The sequence below is a fragment of the Oryctolagus cuniculus genome, chromosome 12, assembly GCF_964237555.1.
Source record: "Oryctolagus cuniculus chromosome 12, mOryCun1.1, whole genome shotgun sequence".
NCBI lineage: Eukaryota > Metazoa > Chordata > Mammalia > Lagomorpha > Leporidae > Oryctolagus > Oryctolagus cuniculus.
In genome coordinates this window covers 67,304,889-67,317,062 of record NC_091443.1, presented here as the reverse complement: position 1 = coordinate 67,317,062, position 12,174 = coordinate 67,304,889, and the positions used below count along the sequence as shown (strand labels likewise).

General features: G+C 37.0%; 1 protein-coding gene across 2 annotated transcripts in view; it reads right to left on the bottom strand.

Moving 5' to 3' along the window:
* Nucleotides 1-12,174, bottom strand: part of GOLM2 (golgi membrane protein 2) — a 117,405-nt gene that overhangs the window by 28,996 nt on the left and 76,235 nt on the right. For both annotated transcript variants that reach the window (XM_002717928.5, XM_002717930.5), the window contains exons 7-8: nucleotides 10,913-11,014; nucleotides 9,777-9,947 (exon numbers count right to left, since the gene is read on the bottom strand). In XM_002717928.5, the coding sequence (XP_002717974.2) occupies nucleotides 9,777-9,947; nucleotides 10,913-11,014 (273 nt within the window). The remainder of the gene's footprint in view (nucleotides 1-9,776; nucleotides 9,948-10,912; nucleotides 11,015-12,174) is intronic.

Below are 12,174 nucleotides of genomic sequence, written 5' to 3'. Positions count from 1 at the left end.
TTTTATGAAAGAGTTTAAGGTAGCAGGTATGCTCTCTTTTGCTTTTTTGCCATCAAAGGACACAGCATTGTCTCCCATCTGTAAAATATAGTAACAAGGCGCCATTACTAGAAGAAGACAGAAGCCTTCATTAGATATCAATCCTGCCTGTACCTTGGTCTTTGATATTTCCAGCCTCTAGAATCATGAGAAATAAACTGTTTTGTTTATATATTACTTTGTAGCATTCTGTTATAGCAGTGCAAATAGATTAATACAATAATTTTCTAGAAAATTGCCATTGGATTGAACTCAAGTTGGAAGAGGAAGTCTGGTCTCAAAGTGGAGGTAAAACCACTACCTGGTTGCCCCCAGCCCAACTGTGGTCATCACTGCCACCACCACTGGGGGTAGGAGGGCCATGATCCAAAGGAATTAGAGCAGTTGAGGAAACTTTTTTTTTTTTTTTTTTTTTTTGACAGGCAGAGTGGACAGTGAAAGAGAGAGACAGAAAGAAAGGTCTTCCTTTGCCATTGGTTCACCCTCCAATGGCCGCCGCGGCTGGTGTGCTGCAGCCGGCGCACTGCGCTGTTCCGAAGCCAGGAGCCAGGTGCTTCTCCTGGTCTCCCATGGGGTGCAGGGCCCAAGTACTTGGGCCATCCTCCACTGCACTCCCGGGCCACAGCAGAGAGCTGGCCTGGAAGAGGGGCAACCGGGACAGAATCCGGTGTCCCGACTGGGACTAGAACCTGGTGTGCCGGCGCCGCAAGGCAGAGGATTAGCCTATTGAGCCGCGGCGCCGGCCGAGGAAACTTTTTATTGGTGGTTTGAGCTTTGAAACTACAGATGATAGTTTAAGAGAATATTTTAAGAAATGGGGCACACTCAGACTGTGTAATGAGAAACCCCCAAACAAAATGTTCCAGGGGCTTTGGTTTGTTATTTACTCTTGTGTTGAAGAAGTGGATGCAGTAAAGTGTGTTTGACCATAGAAGGTTGATGGGCATGTTATGGAACCAAAGAGAGCCGTTTCTAGAGAGGATCTGGTAAAGCCTAGTGCCCATCTAACAGTGAAGAAGATTTCTGTTGGTGGTATTAAAGAAGAGACAGAGAGGCTGGCGCTGCAGCTCACTAGGCTAATCCTCTGCCTTGCGGCGCCGGCACACCAGGTTCTAGTCCCGGTCGGGGTGCCGGATTCTGTCCTGGTTGCCCCTCTTCCAGGCCAGCTCTCTGCTGTGGCCCAGGAGTGCAGTGGAGGATGGCCCAGGTGCTTGGGCCCTGCACCCCATGGGAGACCAGGAGAAGCACCTGGCTCCTGCCATCGGATCAGCGCGGTGCACCGGCCGCAGTGCGCCGGCTGCGGCAGCCATTGGAGGGTGAACCAATGGCAAAGGAAGACCTTTCTCTCTGTCTCTCTCTCACTGTCCACTCTGCCTGTCAAAAAAAAAAAAAAAAAAAAAGACAGAGGAATATAATTTGGCAAGACTGAAACCATAAAAGTTATGGAAGAAGGCAGAGTGGGGATAAAAAGAGGATTTGCTTTGGTACCTTTTGACGATCATGATACAGTTGATAAAACTGCTGTTCAGAAATACACAATGAATGGGCATAGTTGCGAAGTGAAAAAGGCCCTTTCTAAACAAGAGAAGCAGTCTGCTGCTGGGGCACCAAGAGGCCTTGGAGGGGGATCTGGCATTTAATGGGTTGTGGAGGAAACTTTGGAGGTGGTGGAGGTAAATCTGACCACGGTGGAAACTTCAGTGGAAGAGGAGGCTATGGCGGTGGAGGTGGTGGCATAGAGGAAGTTATGGAAGAGGTGATGATGGCAACTCTGCTGGTTGTCCCAGTTGTAGCAGCAGAGGAGGCTATGGTGGTGGTGGATATGGTGGCAGGGGAGGATGTGATGGTTACAATGAAGGAGGAAATTTTGCAGCAGAAAAGGGCTACAGTTTTCAGCAGGACAGAGAGCAAGGAGTTTTCAGGAAAGCTGCAGGTTACTCTGAGACAGGCATCCCAAATGCATTAGAAGAATTGTAAAAATCTGCCACAGAAGAAATGGTGATCTATAGTCAGAAAAGTTACTGCAGCTTAAACAGCAAACCCTTCTTGTTCATTGTCATAGCCACAATTTGCAAAAAGTGTAGCTATTGATTAATGCAACATAAGAATAGTAAGTGGTACATAGTTACCACTCATTATGATAGATGTTAGCTATCATTAGGACCATCATTATTACCAACTGCTGGTGCTACAATCACAACTATGATTACCACTACTATTTTGAGTTTAATTCAACTAATTTAATTTTCAGGATTTTTCTCTTAATGTTCTCGAGATCATAAATTTAGCTATAAAAACAATATTCAAAGTATCCCTCATATTGTGGTATGCGTAGTATTTACACTATTGCTGAGTTCTATAACTTTTGAAATGTCCATGATAAACCCCTCATAAGTTGCTTATGATTGATTTTACAAAGTTGTTAAATGTAGGACTTTTACTTTTATTAAGATTTATTTATTGAGGCCAGCATATAGTGAGACAAGCTGGAATCAGGAGCCAAAGCCAGGACTCAAATCTAGGTATTCTGATATGAGATGCAGGCATCTTAACCACTAGCTTATGTGTCTGCTCTGACTTACAGTTTTGATATAAATATATTAAATCTGTCACATTCTGTACTTGTCAATTACCCTCTGAAATTATGTCAGCTTTTTGTTTTCCTATTTCCTGCCTATAGTTTTAGATGATGACTTCCTCTTTCTAGTAGATCATTCTTTTTTCATTTTCCCTTACAATCTATTTGATAATTTGCTACTACTTTACATCAACTTTCTTTTAATTAGGTTTCACCAAAGGGTAACTTTATTTTAATTTGTGGTAAAATACACATACATAAAAAATTTACTATCTTAACCATTGTTAAGTGTACAGTCAGCAGCACTCTGTATAATCATAACTACCATCTATGTTCAGAAATTTCTTATCTTTCCAAACTGATAATTCTGCATATTCATTAAACAATAATTCCCTTTCCCTCTCTTGGAACATGGGATCCATCATTCTACTTTGATTTTACAAATCTGACTACACTAGGTACTTCAAATAAGTGGAATCCTACAATGTTTGTCCTTTGTTGCTGTCTTGTTTCAACTTAGTATAATGTCTTATTTTATTTATTTATTTATTTATTTATTTTTGGAAAGAGAGTGGACAGTGAGAGAGAGAGACAGAGAGAAAGGTCTTCCTTTGCCATTGGTTCACCCTCCAATGGCCGCCGCGGCTGGCGTGCTGCAGCCGGCGCACTGCGCTGATCTGATGGCAGGAGCCAGGTACTTATCCTGGTCTCCCATGGGGTGCAGGGCCCAAGTACTTGGCCATCCTCCACTGCACTCCCTGGCCACAGCAGAGAGCTGGCCTGGAAGAGGGGCAACCGGGACAGAATCCGGTGCCCCGACCGGGACTAGAACCTGGTGTGCCGGCGCCGCAAGGCAGAGGATTAGCCTAGTGAGCCGCGGCGCCGGCTGAGTATAATGTCTTTAAGGTTTATCCATATTGTAGCATTTAGCAGAATTTCCTTTTTAAGGTTGAATAGAATTTCATTGTATGTATTCACCCAATTTTGTTTATTCATTCATCTGTCAATCAACATTTGGATTGTGTCAATCTTTTGGATATTGTGACTAATGATGATATGAATATGAGCATAACAAATATCAGTTCAAGTCGCTGTATTCAATTCTTTTGGGGCTATATCCATAAGAGAGGAATATCTTTTATAGTCCTTTTATTTATAAAGTTTGTCTCTCCGTGTATTTAAGATTTAATTAGAGGGGCCGATGCTGTGGCTCACTTGGCTAATCCTCCACCTGCGGCGCCAGCATCCCATATGGGCGCTGGGTTCTAGTCCCAGTTGTTCCTCTTTCAGTCCAGCTCTCTGCTGTGGCCTGGGAAGGCAGTGGAGGATGGCCCAAGCGCTTGGGCCCCTACACTTGCATGGGAGACCAGGAAGGGGCACCTGGCTCCTGGCTTCGGATCAGTAGCGGCCATTTGGGGAGTGAACAACGGAGGGGAGACCTTTCTCTCTGTCTCTCTCTCTCTCACTGTCTATAACTCTGTCAAAAAAAAAGATTTAATTAGAAACACTATACATAAAAAGAAAAATATTAAAAAGAAACCTTACATAGCTGGATTTTTAAATTTTATTTATTTATTTTGTTGCATGTCTGTGGGGTTTTTTGGTATCCTTTTGTCTTTTAACAGATAACTTTCTTTGTATTTATTGTAGTTATTGGAGTATCTGTACTTATTTAATTGCTTTTAATGTTTATACTCCCTTTTTTGGGTTTTATTCTTCCTGTTACTCTTTCAAATAAACAAAGAAATAAATTTTTTTAAATTTTAACTATAATTTATATAAGAGCATATCTACATTGAAAATGCAATGAAACAATATTCCATTTTAAATAATGAGAAAAATGAACTTAGATACCAGATGAAATTGGAAAGTCAGATGTTTTTTCAGAAAAAAGTGTAAGAGTATGATGAACCAAATAAAGCACAAATAAGGGGAGTCTCAGATAAAAAAAACTAAAGATAATAAATAATACTCAATTTAATATGTAGATTTAATTGTATATAAATTAAGGTTTCTGAAAATTAGCCATTGAATTTGATAAACTGAAAGTGGAAAAATTATGATTATTAAACAGTAGTTTTCAACCCCATGTGCTGGGGATAAAGATAAGAATCATCAAAACTGGAAATTCTGAAGATAAGCTAAGAACAACAAAGTAGCTTAATTTGTATGCAATAAGGGAGAAGTAATATCACCAAAGGAAAATAAAAAATTCACAAGAATCTTGGCACAAATGGATATCAATATAAAGAAAAGTTAATTTGGATTGCTGTAAATTCCAGACAGGTCAAATAAGCAATTAGGAAAAAAGTCAAAGAAAATTAACTAGTATATTTATGGCCAGAGAAAGGAAAATGATTTTCTATTAGAGGAATAGAGACTGTCATAAGAGTCAAGATAAACATGTCTGAATGTACACAAATAAAAACCTTTTGTATCAAATTCAGCAATGTTGCAGGATATAACATCAACACACAAAAATCAGTCATATTTCTATGAACAAGCAATGAACAATCTGAAAAGAAAAAAATTTGATTTATAAAACTATCTAAATAAAATGTGTAGAGATAAATTTTAACCAAGATGGCACAAGATTTGTACACTGAGAACTGTAAAACATCACTAAGAGAACTTCAAAACATCACTAAATAGATGGAAAGATGTCTCATATTCATGAATTGCAAGACTTGATGTTATTAAAATGGCAATGCACCCTAACATGATCCACAGATTCAATGACAATCTATTAAAATCCCCACTACTTTTTAAATAAAAATAGAAAAACAGACCATAAAATTCACATGAAATGCAAGGGATCGTGAATTACTAAAATAATCTCATAAAAAGAGAACAAAGTTAAAAGATTCACACTTTCTAAATTCAAAATCAACAGCAACAAAAATGGTATAAAACTCCCATAAGGACAGAGAGGCCAATGAAATAGAACTGATAACTCAGAAATTAGCCCATACATCCACAGTCAATTATTTTTTAAGAAAATTTTTATTTATTTATTTATTTGAGAGACAGAGTTAGACAGTGAGAGAGAGACAGAGAGAAAGGTCTTCCTTCCATTGATTCACTCCCCAAATGGCAGCTACGGCCAGTGCTGCGCCAATCCGAAGCCAGGAGCCAGGTGCCCCATCCTGGTCTCCCATGTGGGTGCAGGGGACCAAGTACTTGGGCCATCTTCTACTGCTTTCCCAGGCCATAGCAGAGAGCTGGACTGGAAAAGGAGCAACCAGGACTAGAACCTGGCGCCCATATGGGATGCTGGCACTGCAGGCAGAGGATTAACATAGTGAGCCATGGCACTGACCCCAGTCAATTATTTTTTTAAAGATCAATTATTTCCTTAGAAAGACAAAGTAACACAGAAGAGGAAAGGAGGGAGAGGGAAAGAGAGTGTCTGGGCCAGGCTAAAGCCAGGAATCAGGAACTCCAACCTGGTCTCCTACATGGGTATCAGGGCCCCATGTACTTGGGCCATCCTCTATTACCTTTCCCAGTGCGTAGCAGAAAGCTAGATAAGAAGTTAAACAGCTGGCAGTCCAATATGGGATGCTGTTATTGCAGACACTGGCTTAACCCTCTGTGCCACAATGCCTGCCTTGTGGTCAACTGATTTTTGACAAGGATGCCAAGATCATTCAGTGCGGGAAAGAACAGTCTTATTCAACAAATGGTGCTGGGTCAACTACACACTCACATACAAAAGAATAAAGTTGGGTCCCTACCTCACAACACATATAAACGTTAGCTTAAAATGGATCAAAGACCTAAACACAAGAGCTAAATCTATAAAAATCTTAGAAGAAAACACATGATTCCAAAAGTATGAGCAACAAAAGAAAAAAACCAGATAAGTTGGATTCCTCAAACTCTGACACTTATCAAAGGTAAATACCAAGAGAGTGAAAAGAGAACCCATAGAAGGGGCAAACATACATGTAAATCATGTATATACTGAAGGTATAGTATCTAGAATATATAAAGAAATCTTAACAACTCATCAACGAAGACAAATAACCTAATTAAGAATCTAGGCAAAGGACCTGAAGAGACTTTTTTTTTTTCCAAAAAGACATATAAATGACCAACATGTACATGAAACAATGCTCAAGATCATTGGTCATTAGGGAAATGAAATTCAAAACCACAATATAATACTACTTCACATCCACAAGAATGACAATATTGAAAAAGAGGGAAAGGGGGAAAAAGCTTTGGATGTGGAGAAATTGTAACCCTTACACATTACTAGTGGGAATGTTAAGTGTGCAGCTGTTATGAAAAACAGTTTGGCAGTTTTTCAAAAGCCAAACATAGAATTAACACACTCAGCAATTCCACATCTAGGTACATAGTCCAAAGAACTGCAAACAGGTGTTCAACAAAAAACTTGTATGTGTATGTTCACAGCAGTGCTAGTCACATAATCCAAAAAGGTGAGACAACCCCAAAACATCCACCAATAGATGAATGGAACACAGAATATATTCATTCAACTGAATATTATCTAGCAATAAAAAGGAATAAAGTACTCACACATGTTACATAATGGCTGAATCTGGAAAAACTATGCTAAGAAGCCAGACACAAAAGGTTATATATTATATGGTTCTATTATATGAAATATCCAGAATAGGTGAACCCCAAAGACAGAAGCAGATTAATGGTTGCCAGGGGTTGGGGTAGGAAAGAACAAAGAATGGCTATTTAATGGGTATGGAGTTTACTTCCTTGATGATGAAAACATTCAGGAAATGGACAGTGCTGGTGATTGTGTAGCACTGTGAATGCACTAAATACCACCAAATTATATGCTTTGGTGAATTTCTGTATATTTTGCTACAACAAAAATAATTTCTCATAGAAAACCTTTTGTATGATAAAACATAATAAAGCCTCATATGAAGAAACTTCAAACATTCATGGAAACTAAATTTAAAAATTAGTTAATTTTAGCACAAAAAGATTTGAAACCCATGTATAGGTGTTTTTTCATGTAGTGCTTTTCTATTATGCATTTTCTATGACCCTTTTTCAGACACCTCATAAAAAGAAAGGCAATAAAAGGAAAACCATAATAAAAGTAGTTTATGAAACATCAGTATCTGGGCCATTTATAGAGATCTGATACAAATATATAGGACCAATCTACAAAGTTCACAGGCTAAGTGGTCAAAACTATACATATTATATATAAAGAAATAATTACGACAAAATTCCTCACATAAAAATAGGCTACCAGAAAGTAAATTCTTATTAAAACATCTTTAAGGAATCAATATATTCTAAGCATCTCATACAAGATAAAAATCAATCCTGTGGCCAAGCCACAGGAAAGAGATAAGTATCTCCAATGACACCATAAATCTACTCAAGACACAATTTGACAACACAAGAATGAAACAGGAGGTATGAAGCTAGTCAGATAGAAGCTATACTTCTAAAGGAACACATAAACTAGGAAGAATAGGAAATAATTTTAAAAAAAGAGTCAGTCATGACAATGAAAATGAAAAAATACATAGTAATTTAAATAATTAATGAGAAAGTAGATCTAAGTGAACGATTATTATTGTCTAACCACAATGGAATACATGTGTGAATGTGGAAAACAGAATTAAATAAAAGTAGGATACGCTTATTTCTGGTATAAAATAATTTTGAAATCTATGCATAGTTTTTTCATAATACATGTTTTTCATGAACTTTTTGAAGGTCCTTCAGATGGATGTACTCACATATTTAAAATGACAAGTGTATAACTCTTCAATAGGTTAAAAGGTATGTAAGAAATAAATTCCAAAATGGTGCACACATTGATTTCCACCCTTAATATATTAATGATACATTGAAAAAAATTTGGGTTAAGAATTTAAAACCCAAGAGCAATTGTTTATGAGAAGTTGTTTCCAATCAATCTTTTTACCTAAAAGTGTGAGGAAAAACAGGTAAGGCAACAATTATATATATATATATATATATATATATATATATATATATGGTAATACACATATATGATAATACAAGTTTAGAAGAAAACCTATGTAATGAAATTAAGATATAAATACTTCCTGTTGAAATAAAGGCTTTCAGATCAATAGTGAAACTTTTTTCACTACACCTAAATGATAGCTACATTCTTGTAAGTAAAATTTTTTCATATAATACTCAAGATACACAGATATGCTTTAAAGTAACAAGAATGACAGTCAATTAAACATATAAAAGTATATATTCATATATATGTAAAAATGTATGTAACTATTTTAAGACCAATAAAAATACCTTGAATAAATTCACAGTTATAACACTGCCCAGCTTTAAACATAAAAGCAACCTGTACACAAATAGCAGCCTAAATAGTGCTGAACAGTTGCTGCCATAGAAGCCATCATATAAACCAAAGACAAATTAGACAGAAGGGAAGGTAGGAAAAAGTCACAAAAAGCAAGAGTGGAAAGCACAATGTAAGAGTGCTGACCTAAAGGGCACTCTCTTGTCCCAAATTGTCTCTATTTCTGAATTTTATACTGCATTTAGACTTCTCGAGAATCCACCAACTAGAGAGCAATGAAGATTAACAGGGGTGGTCCATTTATCGAAATCAACACATCTGAAATAATTAGGCAGTAATACTTCATTATACAATACTATGGTTTGTTGACTCTACTTCATTTCAAACTGCAATTAGAAGGACTGTAGGAGGAAGCAGTATTGAGCTTTTCTCTATGGCAGACTCCCCGGCATATACTTCTTCCGAAGTGGATCGTTTTTCAAAGCTATTTACCTTCTCTCCCTCCTAATCAAAGTTTTCATTCATTAATCAACCAAAATATAACTTTCCTCATTTCTCCAAAGAAGTTTACATTCATAAGAACTAATAACATAAAAAAATCAATTCATCTGAAATTTATTAAATATTGTAGAACATAAGCAGCTCTTTTTTTCTTTAAAAATAGTCTATATCTTATCTATTTAAAACCCACTTTCCTTTTGCATTTTAACATCATCAAATGTTCTCTCTGCATACATATAACTTTACCACACATTCGCTAGAGATTATTATACTGAAGACCTTAATTCAGCCTTGCAAACAAACATATTTAAAGAAATCTTTGCAGCATAATAGTCATCAATTGATTCTTACTTTGCTTCAATTTATGGAAGTCACCAACTTTATCCTTGGAAGCCTGCTTTAGTAAATCTGCTTGAATTTTGGGTTCGCTCTCCATTTTGGAGCCTGGAATTAAACGCTGAAGAGTGTTGGAAGGGTTCTGCTTCGAAGTACCAAGGTCTCCATTATGGTTCGTCTGTGCAGCTATAGCATAAAGCATCAAATTAAAAAGAGTATAAGACTTTAAAAAAAAATTCATTAAGGCTTGCTTTACAAAAGTTAAGACACATTGTTGTTTGACACTGGGCAGTAAGGTAGCTTTTTTTTAAGCTTTATTTCAAACTCTCTAATCAAATCTTGAAACTAATATGATTTTAGCTATGCAAAGTTTCCTAATCATTCCCAGGAAAATATTCCCACTGCTGATTACCAACCTATTCACAAAAGTTTATCTTAATAGAAATCCAAAGATTAATACAGCAATGATTTCCTTATCTATTCCTTCTCCCAAACTCCATATGCTGTCAGAAATCTTGAAAATTCAGTAAAGATTTTGAAATTTTCAAACTCTATATCATCTTCATCTACATAGTGACTCACAAATGTTAACTTGTGATTCTTTCTTAGCAGTCTCCTGGATATACCCTCTTTTTCTCCCACTACCTCTTTTCCCTCATCAAAGTCTTGATTTAGATCCTTACTACAATTAATTTTGGATTCAAAAACCTCTTGGGCCATTTTGACTTCTACATCTTTCTATCATCTCCCTTAAACAGCTCCATTCAATCATACTGATTTTCATTTTTGGAGAATGTTTTTGTAAAATTAAATAAGTATTCAGTAGAAAACAAGTATATTCATGAATATAGAATTTTATAGGTGGGTAAATTAATTTATAAAAGGCCTCTGTGAGATATTTTTGCACACATATTTTGAAGAAAGTAAATCTACATACCCTGGCAGAAAGGAAAGAGATGAAAGAGAATGTAGTTCAGAGAGGCACAACAAATAATTCTGTGCTTAAGAAATCCATTAGACCAAATTTAAGATGACTGTTTCTCCCAAGTCATTTAAAAATATCTAACAATAATTTGCTACTGACCTGTTAGATTCAAAGCATGACCAGTAAATTGGCTTTCAAATGAAATTTCAAGTAAAAGAATTCATACCTTCAGCCAAATTGGGAGAAAGAGGTTGTCCAGTTGGACGAGGGGGAATTGCTTGGTGACCTCCAAGTTGAGAAACTGATATATGAGGTTTATTTAAATTACCTACAAGAAAAAAATACATCCATATTATTTCCATGGACATTATAATTTCTAAAAACCAATATTCACAAATCCATTTACATCGCATAAACCCAATGGTACTTATTTTCATTTTGTAATCCTTACAGCTGCCATATTGACTAATACATTTTTGGTTACTAAATAATGAACTGTACCATATATCTCAGATTCTGGTGATCAAGAAATCTGACCAGAATATAAACTCTATGACTGTACAAACTCTGCCATGTCTACCACTAGAATGCCTAGTATTGTACCTGGCACATAATAAGAGCTCAACAAAGATGTGATGAATGAATAAACAAATGAATCTCTTCAGAACATTGATTTTTCAACAATGAGTTCGTTTTATATAGATGGTAGGAATGATAATTGGCATTTAAAGATTAGGTAAAGTTTTAAGAATATTCTTAGTTGTTCAGATTCTTAAAAAATTTAATTTATGGGGCTGGAGCTGTGGCACAGCAGGTAAAGCCCTCACTTGTAGTGCTGGCATCCCATATGGGCACTGGTTCAAGTTCTGGTTGCTCCCCTTCCAATCCAGCTCTCTGCTATGGCCTAGGAAAGCAGTAGAAGATGGCCTAAGTCCTTAGGCCCCCGTGCCCACTTATGAGACCCAGAAGAATCTCCTGGCTCCTGGCATCAGATTGGCTCAGTTCTGGCTGTTGCAGCCATTTGGGGAGTGAACCAGTGGATGGAAGATGTCTATCTCTCTCTCTGACACTGCCTCTCTGCAACTCTGCCTTTCAAATAAATAAATCCTTTTAAAAATTTTTAATTTATTTGAAAGGCAGAGAGAGAGGGAGGGAGGGAGGGAGAGATTTTTAACCCACTGGCTCATTTACCAAATTTCCCCAAACTTACCAAAATCTAAGCCAAACCCAGGTGACCAGAACCCAATCTTGTTCTTCCATATCGGTGGAAGGGACCCAAACACTCAAATCATCATCTGCTGCCTCCTAAGATGCATACTAGCACAAAGCTGGAATTAGAAGCAGAGCTGGGACCTGAATCCAAGCATTCTGACATGGGATGCAGCTATCCCAGTGGCATCCCAACTGCTAAGCCCAATTTCTGCCCCAATAACTGAGACTTTAAATAAAACCTAAATACGACTAATCCAACAAGTTGAAATTTTATTT